Source organism: Notothenia coriiceps, unplaced genomic scaffold (assembly GCF_000735185.1).
Source record: "Notothenia coriiceps isolate Sejong01 unplaced genomic scaffold, NC01 NC01_scaffold00038206, whole genome shotgun sequence".
Lineage (NCBI taxonomy): Eukaryota > Metazoa > Chordata > Actinopteri > Perciformes > Nototheniidae > Notothenia > Notothenia coriiceps.
In genome coordinates this window covers 252-13,193 of record NW_011370907.1, presented here as the reverse complement: position 1 = coordinate 13,193, position 12,942 = coordinate 252, and the positions used below count along the sequence as shown (strand labels likewise).

At 41.4% G+C, this 12,942-nt stretch overlaps 1 protein-coding gene across 4 annotated transcripts in view; it reads right to left on the bottom strand.

The window, feature by feature from the left end:
• Positions 1–11,262, bottom strand: part of LOC104968055 (growth arrest-specific protein 7-like) — a 25,054-nt gene extending 13,792 nt beyond the window's left edge. The window contains exons 1-5 of one of the 4 annotated variants that reach the window (XM_010797609.1): positions 11,144–11,262; positions 9,214–9,329; positions 7,211–7,288; positions 4,186–4,268; positions 2,035–2,097 (exon numbers count right to left, since the gene is read on the bottom strand). In XM_010797609.1, coding sequence (XP_010795911.1) covers positions 2,035–2,097; positions 4,186–4,268; positions 7,211–7,288; positions 9,214–9,223 — 234 coding nt within the window. In that variant the 5' untranslated portion in view covers positions 9,224–9,329; positions 11,144–11,262. Of the gene's footprint in view, positions 1–2,034; positions 2,776–3,211; positions 3,417–4,185; positions 4,269–7,210; positions 7,289–9,213; positions 9,330–11,143 lie in introns of those variants that run through there. The other 3 variants (XM_010797612.1, XM_010797613.1, XM_010797611.1) reach the window with 3 other exon arrangements.
• Between the last annotated feature and the right edge of the window lie 1,680 nt (positions 11,263–12,942).

The following is a 12,942-nucleotide window of genomic DNA, read 5'->3' as shown; positions in this document are numbered from 1 at the left end:
GACTTTTGCTGTAAAAGACCACCACCTACACACACACACACACACACACACACACACACACACAAGCCTCTATTCCCCCTGCATTTCTCCCTTATCTTCTTCAATGACCAATCAAAAGGCCCGATCCAAATCCCGCCAACGAGCCCAGATGACTGTCTTAACGAGCTGCTAATCCCCCACCCCACCCCCGAAGCATACGCAACATAGCAACAAGTCAAACCGCACGTGAATAAATGTTTAATAGCTGAATAAAAAAAACTGCATTTGCTTTGATTGGTCACACCGTGTGAAGGTGACAACAAGGTTACAATGGATCCTATCTGAGGTGTGAAAAGCCTCGGCGTCCAGCGGGGGTCCATTTTGCCAACAACAGTCATGGACGTGAGCGTCTCCATGACAACTGTGGAGGGTTGTGTAATGCGAGGTGCACCGTAACGAACAAAAAGACACCTTTTGTGGACTGACGACATCCAAGCAGCTGGGTGTTTTGTTTATTTTACCTTAACTAACTGCAGCGGAAATATTTAATATTCATGCCTCATCCCGGTTTAAACTGCTGCAATGTACACTCAATATTGGTATCCCATTTATTGTCTGCATTTTCAAAAAATCTAATTTCTCTGTAATTCAGTTTATAAGGAACTATTTAAAATATACCATTTTATTACAATATCCAAAAATTGCTTTAATGCCATTACATAGATTACATTTCTTTATTTGTTATTTAAAAGCACTTGACTCCTGGAACAAAATATGTACCTTAAAAATGTGTTCACTTGTATCGTTTAGATATTTTATAAATGTGTTCTTTTAATTGTAATTATTTTAAATGAAATGATCTATTCTATCCAATTCTTTGTACAAACTTTTATTGAATTAACTTGATCAAATGATCCACATTCAATGCAGATTTCTATGGTTTTTCACATCTTGTCCTTATTCATGAATCAAATGATTTGACCCAATTGGACCTTTTCAATGGCTTTTACTTTTTAATAATGGCCTCTCTATCTGTTACTATCCCTCTTTGTTGTTGTTTTCATTTTCTTTAAAAAGCCCTACAAAGAGAAGAAGATACATTCTTCCAAACAATACATCTTCAGTTCACCCCCCCTCCAGTGTTTTCCATTTCAACACCATTAATCATTGCTATTGCTTTTGTCACCATGGAAACTGGACTTGCTGCATCTCACGCGGGTCTGCTGGGATTTTCACAATAGGCAGACTGACGGCTCCCGTGGCTGCAGCAGGTCAGTGAGCCCAGCGAGCGCAGAATCAGACCCTGAGAGACACACAACCACCTCTTGTCTGTCTGTCCCCCCCCACCCACCACAATCAACACCACACGGCCCCCTTCCCACAGATTACATAACCACAGCTTCAATATGGGCATCGTAAGACACTGTGACATAAAGAGCCCCTTCAATTCCTCCTCCATGTTCTGTCATAAGCCTCAGGTACAGATGAACCCAAATACTACTACAAGCTAAAGGGGGGGTTCCTCATACTCTAGGGCACAAAGTGTTCACTCCCCAAACGCTGCTGTGTGACCTGTGCTGCCCTGCACATTACATGCGGAGCCCTTTGAGGGGAGAACAAGGGGGGATATCACATGGAGAAACAGCTCGGTGACAAACAAGCTCAGCGACCGAGATCTTTATCTTCTTCTAAAAATACCAACAGCTGTCTGCAGATCAGCTTCACTTAACATTTAGTGAAGATGGTAAACACATTACAGGGTCTTGAGAGCATTAATTAAATCGCTGACAGGCAATAAATCAATATAATGGATCGAGGCCAGTCATTCAGCGAGACAGAAGTGAGTACAAGACTCCTGGGCAGCTTCTTAGTTCAGACTAATGTGGTAGCCAATATGCAGGGAGCCCCGTGTTACTCCACAAGAACCCATAATGCATTATGATGTGAGCATGAACAGGATGTCAACAGATGATAGTAAGAACTTATTTCTGGAGATTGAGAGACAGCAGAGGAGGAGGAAGAAGAAGAGTGAAGTTGGAGCTCCGGGGTACTCACCGTGATCTTGGTCTCCTTGACCTCCCTGATCTGCCTCCTGGCCGGTGAAACGGAGCCGGGGGGCTGCGGGGCGAGACAGGAGGGGTCGTCAAAACTCTCCTCAGTGTCAAAGCTGGCTTCCATCATCCTCCCTCTCACCTCCTGCTGCTTCTCTATGCTGGGAAAGCCTCACCGCTCTCTCCTCTCTCTTTCTCTTTCCCTCCACTCACCGAGGCTGCCTTCAGTCTCAAGCTATGGAGTGAGTGGAGAGGAGTCGTGTTGCAAGAGGTGGGGGGAGGGGAGAGGAGGTGTAGCGCTGGGAAGGTAGCGTAAGGGGGTGAGGAGGGGGATTCTGCGGCCGCTGTGGGAGCGTGACGAAGTCTAGCCCCCGGATAAGCTGCTGTCACAAGAGTTTTAAAGGTTGAAGGCTGCAAAGGAGATAGATGCTGCCTGCGAGGGGGTCTCTGTGTACCCTCCACCCTGCTTCACCTACACCCCTCACCCAACCATGTCCATTCAGAGGAAGAGAGAAAAAAATCCAGCTCCTGGATGGAGATGCTGGAGCGTAAAAGGCGAGGATGTGGAAAAAAGAAGAAATAGTAAGAAGAGGAGGGGGTTTATTTACACAATCACTGCTTCACCTCCTTCCCCCAGGAGGCGTGAGAGTGTGGGAGGAGGCAGCAGAAGTGGTGGAGGTGGAGGTGCGGTGGGGGTTGGTTTGATGGAAATGGTTGAATGATTATATTTAAATGACTAATTACGATTGGGAGGGAAACTGGTGGAGGAGGAGGAGAAAGAGAAAGAGAGCAGGAGGGGGAACAAGCAGCCAATCAGACGCAGCCTCTCTGATGTGTGTTCATGTGTCGGGAGACATGTGTGTTTAGGATGGAAGGGGTTATGAAAGTGTGATGAGGAGGCAAATTCAGGGACCGTAAGTCAACATAATGCACAACATTTGACATATTTGTGTATTAATGTGTTCTGTATGCAGCACTCATGTTCCCAGTATGTGTGTGTTTGCAAGGTGGCAGCATCTCTCTCACATGACAGCGCTTCACCCGAGGCATCAAACACACGCAGCGTGCAGAGCGGAGCGGCTACGACCCGTGATCACTGCATCCCTCACACCTTCTCATCCACCTGCGCTGCTCTAACAACACGTCACATGCACGAACGCGCACATGAACCACGTTCTCACCTTCGCTGAACAAAACATGGCGGCGGCCGTCAGCTCTGACCAACACTATCCCAGTCCAGGTCTCCCCGATCCGCGGCCCCAGTGCTCCCAACCGTCTTGGCAGGCCTCCTTTCCAAAACTGACAAAGTCTTGACAAGTGGAGTCCAAATCTCAGCCGCCCATATGGCACCGACTGTCCGTCCATCTACACTCTCCTGTGTGATCATGACACGGTATGCCCTCATATGACTCGTAATTAGTCACGTGTGTTGGCATGTAGTCGACATTGGCCCAGGTCCACCGGAGCGGATCTGCTTTCAGAAGGCGGGGCGCGGCAGCAAGTGCTGATAACAGATTGTGAACTGAAAATGTTCTCACATGGGAGAGAGCAAGTGTGGATTTTAGGTTTTTGCACTCAAGCCGCTCCAAAAGAGGACAATAGAGAAAAGCAGCAAGTCTTCAAATGTAAAGAGCTGGGATTTAGGGGTGGGCAATTAGATGGATATATTGGCTATAGATGAATGGAATCCATTGCCGGTTGTATTCTTTGATCACTAAGGATTTTGGGCTGGCTTTTCCAGTGGCAGCGGCTGTTAGCGTAGCATTCTCAGCAAGATTCGCAAATACTTATGCAAATTGCCAGTTTAAGAATATTTTACCTGCACTACACGTGTGCAACAACCACACATTGGCCTGTTTAGGTCCTTCAGCTTGAAACCTGAATTTAATGACTACTAGATTATCAAATTATAGCTAATTCACTTTCTTGTAATATCCAATGATATGCACCTGACATAACGGATGAGTTTGACAACACAATAACAAGACTGTCTTCTCGAGAGGAACAACACTATCAGTCAATTCAGCATATCCAGATGAAGAGGAGGAGGTTGAGGAGGATGGATGGATAGATCAATTAAACAAAGATATTGTTTTTTTTCCCAGCTTGACCACATTTGCATTTGCAAACAAAGCAGATCATTCTTACTGCCTACCTGTTTGCTCATGGTGGGTCTCCTCAAAGCAACATCAGCGGCCTCTGTGAGACTGGTCCTCGGACTGCTGTGGCATCCGTTGGCTGAGGACAAAAACAATTACAATCACATATTATTGATTAAAGTGAGGGCTGGAGGCTTGCTTTTGTGAAATGACTTCTCATAACTGAGCAGATGGGAAGAGCTGGATCAACAGATTCAGAGGCAAATCAATTGCAAAGGTCAGATCTTGAAATGTGACATCCTAATGCTGGTTTGTCCAAGGACAGATTTGTTTTTCCTCAAACCAATATATTGACTTTTCAATGCAGTTTAGGTTATCTTTGTGGCAATTGAATGGTAAGATTTGTTGAATCTTCTTGTCACTACATTTGTCTTAATTCAGGTTTCCATTCCCTACATCCATTTATCCACATATTAAAAAGGGATGTCATTAAGGAACTACGCTCCGGGGTTTAACGTCTCTGTAGCAACCTCCCTGGTTTCATGCTTTGGGCCCTTAATGGTTCTTCATTGTGTGTGATTCATGAGCTGTCTGTTCGCTGCATATCAACTCGTCCCATCTCCAGCTGAAGGTAAACACGTGAGCCCAGCAGAGTGTGAGCCCCTAGGCCACATATTAAAGCCGCGGACGCTGGTCGAAGTAGGAAAACCAGGCCAACTTAAAGTAATAATCACAAGCATCAAGACATGTACCACCTTTGTTGACCTCTGTTAATGACCAGCAAAAATCAATAGGTCCCTGGCATATGTAATTGCGAAGAACAACAGTAAGACAAATTCACACCAAAGCAAGGAGAAACAGACATTATATTACCCCGCGAGGGCTCAATAAGGCTAGATGATGAAAATGGAGCAAACAGTCAGCCCTTTCAGACTTGCTTTTTGCCTAATCATAAAGAAAACAGATAATTCAACATCTGTGTAAATATGCAAATTCAGTTTTCCCCCCAGAGACATAGACGAGAAGATTGATGTTTCTCTCGTGCATCTTTTAAAGGTGCCCTATTATGCTAATGTTCTGGTTCTACTGTGACATGTCTACAAGCTTTAATGTTCAGGATGCTCTTTATTTTTTATTTGGCCGGCTCTGTTGTGATAGGTCAACCGCTTAGTGTTGTCCGGCCCCTTAGCCTATCTCGTACAATGTGCTAGCCAATAGAGTGTTATATAGTAGTAGTGTCACTATTTTATGGTAGTAAACAAAGGAGTCCAATGGAAGCGTTTCAGGCAGGGGGGGGGGGAAGTGTGTAGGAGAGAAACTCCCTCTGGAGGGAACTTTGGGAAGTTAGCCTTTGCAGACCATTTACATGCACAAAAACCTATATAACATCCTACAGGGAAGGGAAAACCTCCAAAAAGCAAAATAGAGGTGGAAACAGGAAGTGGTTACTGAAGGCAGTTTATAACAGCTGAGTAGGTGTATAAACCTTTGTAAAAAAGTATGAGTTACAACACATGACTGATAGGGTTTCAAATATACAACCAGAATCATTTTGTTTCATTATTCTATTCTTGTCAAGGCACACATCTGTATTAACATCACATTGGCTCTCAATAGACTGTTGAATTCATGACGTACTTTTGGAGGCCGATCTGGAAGTAAGCGTGGAAAGGGCTCCCTCGACAAAAGATCCATGGAATTCTTCCATTGGATTTTGTTATATGGCAGAAAATAGCCTTTGTGGCAAACACATGTTTATAACACCTACTTTGTTTGTTCAGCAGGATAGTCTCCACACATTAACACCACTTTATGACTTTGGAAGATTAATTGCAATCTCCAAATGTAGAACGCTCATGTTAATGCTATAAACAAACTACATCACGGTCACATGGCTGCATATCAACAGCGCTAAGCTAAAGGCAGACTTGTGTCAGTGTGATGACGTTTTGTACTTTATTCAGTGACTTGTTAGCAAACGCCATTTTTATGACACATAGGAGCTTTGGAAATGTGTTGGCACGTATTTTAAGAACAAAAGGTGAACATCTCTTAAGCTTGTGTTAACCAAATGCCATTTTATAGGCATCTCAGTGTTAAAATGCTAACTCATTTCCAGGGTTTAAGGACTCATTACTGCACCACTTTATTCCACAATCCCTTTTTTTTTTTAAAGGCGATCACTTCTTAAAATGTAAAGACAGAAATTTGAATCTTTATCTAAATTGAAGCTTCAAATGTTAAATAAAAGAACCAAAAAGACTCTTTTGGATTATGCATTATTGTACATATGTTGCTGCACGCAAATATACCTGTGATGCCTTGGCTAGTGTTCAGAGATTCAGACGCTGCCAGACTATTTTGCTCTTTCCACCAGTTTCCTTCTCCAGAGGTGAGAGGAGACGTCCAGGCGGATCAAATAATAACCTGGCCTTAATTAGATGTCTCTCCCTCTTTAGGTGGGTCGCACTTGTCTGGTTGAATGCTGACAACCTCCAGAATTCAGCTGGCTTTCCTACTAAGTGTGTTTGGGCCACATGCCAGCAGAAAGAAGAAAACCATCTGCTATCTGCTAAGATGCTGTTAGTGAGGATGCTGGCAGCGCTGAAACATAATAAGCCAGTCATTAGGAACATTTCCTCCAGTGAGGTTCTTGATCATGTGGGACGCAGCAGAGAAATGTATTACAAGGGATTTGTAAAAAAGCTTTTGGGAAAATGTGTCTTAGTCTCTTGGAAAAAGAGTGATTAATTATAATGTGTCCGTTTAACTGCTCAGCTGAAGGAATCTGGTTTTAAGGATAATACGCAGATTACTTCTGCTGATGACTGGATGCCAAGGGCTCAGTGTCTAAGGAGTTGTTTTGAAAAATTATAACCTGTGGCAAACATCTTAATGAAAAGAGCAATTTGGCGATGAATACAGATGTCACTAGCTCTTTATATTTGTCATTCCTTACCTCCTAAACCTTTAATCTTCAACTTCGCTGCTTCTTGTGCTCATGTTTTGTATTATATGTTGGTTCCCTTTAGAAACTGTGTTGAAAAGAGGCTGGCTGAGGGAATAAAGGCCCAGATTTACCATATGGTGAGGAGCTCTGTCGTGCCAGCGGTCTCTGTGGGACCTCAGCTGACAGGGAGGGACGTCGCCATGTTGTTTCTGGAACGATAAAAACAACAGGGAGATGACAGCTGAAAGAAAAAAGGTAGCACAGAACATCAGCCCCTTCACAGCAAAATCTGCACATTAATATTGCTCTCCAGATGGCGGCAATTATGCCATCAGCTTTCATTGCAAAAGGCTTTTGGGCATGCGCATCGTGTTTTTGCCACACTTGGAGCACTTTGGTGTGGTGAGGTTGATCCAAGTATGCAAAGTGAACGGATGTGGGTCCTTCCAATTTATTTTTGCTTTAATCTAGGAGATTTTCAGATTTTCTTTTCTTGCAAATGTACAACTTTAAAGTCTCAGAAATGTATTTTTCTTTTGCTTGTGGGATTTTTATTTTTTATTTTTCGTGAACATACAATTTTTATCTGTGACTTTGTTCTCAGAATTGCCCCCCTCCTCCTGCAGTTTATAGACCATAATCAAATGTACACTTAATTAAAATGTATATATGCAATCATTTGGGGAAAGATGCTGATCGCATTCATGTTCCTCAGGGGATAAACCTTCTCTATTTTGGACTTTTCTCTCTCATACTGATGTGAGTGGATTCTTTGCAATACTTTTTTTTAAATCTAACTGGCAGTTCATAATAAAATGTTCAGCTGTTCATGCTCCACAAGGAATAAAATGTTCTGATTTCAATGACAGTTCCAAACAAACCTTCTATTGTGTGCATGTACAGTAGGTGTAACACCCACAAACCACTTCTGGGAGGAATAGGCTTTTTAAATATCATTCAGTAAAAGCGAGCAACAAAAAGTGTTTACCTGCTGTTAAAGGTTCAAATCAAAATATACTTTATTTTGGGAGGCGTGTGGTGCAGTGGGTTGTGCGTAGGTGTTCGGATCAGAGGTTCAAACCCCACTGCAGTCAGCATGTCGTTGTGTCCCTGAGACACTTAACCCAAATTGCTCCTGTGGGTATTGCCAACAGTATTGAGTATGTAAGTCGCTTCGGATAAAAGCGTCTAACAAGTAACATGTAATGTAATGCAATTTCCTAGAACACTATAAAAGATTCATGTATAACCTCCTGGATGATTTCCTGATTTACTTCTGAATCTCAGCCGTCTACCACACAGAGTAATCAGGAATCATTCCACTTAGTGTTGCGTGAAGTCCTTTACGCTGCAACAGCTGTGGCTGAATCGCTGTTACTCTGTGGTCCACAGAACTCAGAAACTCACCAAATGTCCAAATACAGTTTGTGTGTGTGTGTGTGTGTGTGTGTGTGTGTGTGTGTGTGTGTGTGTGTGTGTGTGTGTGTGTGTGTGTGTGAGAGAGCTTTTACAATAATGTTGCTTTTAAATACAGCTTTGAGGAGCAGTACACTCTGAAAAACGGATTTGAATATCATATTCTCTTCATTTAAACAAGCTTGTTTCTTAAATTATACCAATTTATTATACTTGATATTACATTTTATACTGCTGTTTTATACTATAAATTGTTATATTAAAGTATAATCTTCCACCTTGTATAAATCCTATACCGACGTATATTATCTTATGTTAATGTCAAAATGTTGTTTTGCTCTAAAAACAGAAAAACACTAAGGATCATCACATAATCATATATTATTTATTAAATTGTGTAGAGATACTAGTACTGTCAATTAATTAAAAAAATTGAACCGTGTTCATCACTATAACAATGTTTAAAAGTAGTTTAAAATACAGGGAATTACCTTTATTTTGATGTGAGATAAAAACAAATACAGATGTTTTAGTTTTTTAAGGTTACTCTTTACTTTATCATAAGATGATTTCTAAATCCGACAATTTTCCGAACCTACATTAGGAACCCTGTCCTATTATCTTCCACTCCTCTGCAAAAATATAAGAAACTGGTGCATTGTTCAGCAAAATGCTTTTCCTCTGTTCACACCTGACTAAAGCAAACGAGTGCAATTACCATTTGTCATGGATCAGGTGAGCCGTTGCCTTACTTCTTCAGTCAGTGCGATACACGTAGTGTGTGCCGCTTCCTTTGCCTTTTCACAGCAAATCAATTTGTGATAAACATCTGTGCTGTAATTACAAGAGGAAGTTTGAATCAAACTTAAGAACGTGATTCATTTGAGTTTCTTTTTTTTAAAGTTAAAGTTTCTAGATTAATTGCGAGCCTTCAAGCATTTACATTGACAACATAAATTGGTTAAAATTTAAGAGCTTACTCTGCGGCAATTAATCAAATCCCCACAATGTCACTTTTGCATTGTAATTTTGATTTTAATTTTGTATCTTTAGTTCCATTGTGATTTTTTGTCTTATTATAATTTTTCACTTTCCCTATTTATCGGATTCTAATCTGCGGTTCAGGCTCATCTTATCTTGTGGCTAATGGTAAATAGTTTAACGTTTCTATCAAATTAAATGCTACAAAATGAAAGCAAATGTCCTCATAGACAATCAAATGTTTTGGCCTCAGTTCCTCCTTTGTAATTTCCTCTCTAAATCCCACTCTCATATTTACAACACCAAAGGGATTAAATGTAAGATTTCCACTGATCCTCATTTGTACACCCACTCCAATAAAAGACTAAAACACAACAAGCACCTTTCTAATACACACTGTTGGCATCTCTTTGACACACACAGTCTCTGCGGTAGCTTTCTGAAGCTCCGCCTTTACACCAAACAACAACAAACTGTAACAAAATAGTAGCTCCTGCAGCATATGGCTGCTGAATGTAAAAATAGCTTTAGTTTTTCCCTGCTGCTCAGTGTGTGTGTAATGTGATCCAAAGTGCATCACTGCCAGAGTTGTTGTTGATGCAGCCTTTCGTCAGTCCTGTGGGAGTCTACCCTATGGGTGTTATTCCCAAATGAGGTTTCAAACACACACACTCCAGAGCAGATGTTTGTGAAAGGTCGCCGGCCTCCCAGCCTCTGTACTGTATTAATATAACTCTTTGCTCTCTTGTTAGGTAGCAGTGGGTTAGAGCAGAAGACAACATTCCCTCTAAACCCTCAGATCTCACTGCTGAGGTTCTGGCTGTGCAACACGTTCAAGATAATCACATTAAAGCGGAGCGAATCTGCAGGTCCACATGAACGGACTGCTGAGACTCGATAATGGGGGGGAATGATAATGAGTCTTCTTAGATTGCAGTGCGAACAGCTCAATAACAAGATAAGCAAATTACATTTAAAAAAAGGAATTGTGACTGTCCATTTCGTTCGTTTTGCTTTGCAGGGAAAACCTTCTTTGCAGTATCTTATTATGTGATAGCCGACATTATCTTCATTTAACTGTTTAATTTGATGATGATGGCATAGTTAAGTTGAGTGCTATAGGTTGCAACTCCTGTATCTCATCTGCATTTTTCATGCAAACATTTCAAAAAATGCAGATTTTAAGCCATTCAGATACAGTATGGAGATTTCCTGCTTTTAATGATTAAAGATTTATATATTTCAATAAATCAACTTGGAATTTGAAGACGTGGAATAGACTGTTTTCACTATTTTCTTTAACGGTTGAGATCTGTCCGGACTAAAGCGGTTTACCAAAATTAAGAAAAAACCTGATTATAAAACTTTTTTTCTCATATTTTTCTTTTCACTTGAATTCAGTCTGCAATAGGAAAAAACTGTGTATTTTGTACAGTTGTATACATTACATTCTGATTGAAAATCAATTTACATCAAACATTTTTTAAATGTATTGAGCTCAAACAATGATGACATCTGTTTTATGATGATTATGGAGTCAGAAGATTACTGTAGTTTGACTGGATAACACTAACCATTATTACATCATCATCCCCATGCTTCAAAACAAACCTTCCTCACAACAATCCCGGCAGAGGTTGCTTCATGTTTTGCGGCCGGTCTCTCACCTTTACTGTAGCTGTTGACGTAGTAGCGGAGTCCCTCTGGTGACGTGTAGCTCCTCCACCCGGGGGGCAGAGGTCTGAGGTCAGTCTCCTCTCTTGGTGCAGCCGAGCTCACAACCGCCGGCTTCTGTTGAAAGCAAACATTAATTTAAACCACTTTAGATTCTATGACTTTATTCTACTTCAATGTTTATAATATACTAACGGCAGCTTTATATAGATATTCTCCTGCACTGGGTCCTCATACTGTATAGCCATCACAGTATTCTGTTATTTCAGTCAGACAACTCACGTGTTTCTTAAAGGTGGGGTAGGTAAGTTTGAGAAACCGGCTCGAGATACACTCTTTGTGATATTCCATGGAATGCTCTTAACATCTAGATAGCAATGATATCTTAAGTGCTTTGACAAAAAATCCATAAAAAAATGTCATCTGTGGAAGCCGTAGTGCTGTAAAAAGCACGACCTGCCTGTCAGCCTTCCATCTGTGCACAAACTTATCTCTTGCCCTCATTGGTCATGTGCGCGTTCGTGTGTGTTGAAGGAGGGGCTCTGTAAGGAAGTGGCAGATTTTTTCCGGCTGTGTATTTTCAAATTCTAGCACACTCGAGCTGGTTTCTCCAAAATTATCTATCCCACCTTTAATATGTTTATTATAAGCTGCATATAGTTTGAGTTTGGCGTCTAGGCTCGGGCCTCATCACTCCAACGATTTACAAAGAACATTGAGTGATGATTAGATAACTATCCCCGAGCCTACAGGTGGAAGCTGGGTGGTGGTGGGGCAGGCATTAGCAGCCACATTAAACACAGCAGCAGGAACATGAACGTAGCAATAGCAAGTGAGCACAGCAGTGCAGCAGCAGCATAGCGAGGCAGAGGCAGGAAGACCTGCCAGCTTAAATAGAGCGGCATGTTTAGGAGAATGTGTTTGGTTGGTTGTAAGAGGGGCGAGGTGCGTCACGTGTTAATGTATCATTGGTGCTCGAGTTGACCGCCTGAACTAGCTCGCAGGCTTCGCCCCATTAATGTGAATTCTTTAAATGTATGTTTCATTCACATATATTATAGTGTAAAATATAATTTATTTGCCGTTTTAAATGTTTTGGATTCTAATGTTTCTTACATTACTTGTACTTTATAAAATATATTCAACGAGCACTGTTGAAGGGAGCATGTAACTCAAATATTTTATAGCCCACAACTGCTTCACAGTTAGGTGCATAATATAATAAATAACTTAAAGATAGGCAAACAATGTTTCCTGGTGTTTACTTCATGTAAAATATCCTCATTAATCAGGACATATTATGCTAATGTTAAGCATCCGATTGGTTAGCTAGCCGGAGAGAAACTCCCTCTGGGGGGAACTTTGGGAATGTAGCCTTTGCAGACCATTTACATGCAATAAAACCTATAGAAAACACTACTGGAAAGGGAAACCCCAGAAAGCATAATGGAGCCTCTTTGAGACTAGGCTACATGAACATCTCACAATTTAATGCAATTCAACAAAGTGGCCCTGGCATATATGCTGTTGTTGTGTGTTTGGGGTTCTGGTTTAACTGGATTGTAAACCCTTTTAAAATGAGGACAATGTGTTCCAGTAGGTTACTAAGTGCTACTGATTTGCTGGAGGCTACAGGAAGAACAATCTCTCCTAATCGAGTTGATAAATCTTGGGACAAAAATGAAGCAGAGCGTTTGCTGAATAATGTGGACATAACTATTGAGGACCCTAATGGCTATGGAAATGGATAGCTCGATTAATCCTGAGTAAGGGAACATTGAGTCGAAAAGTC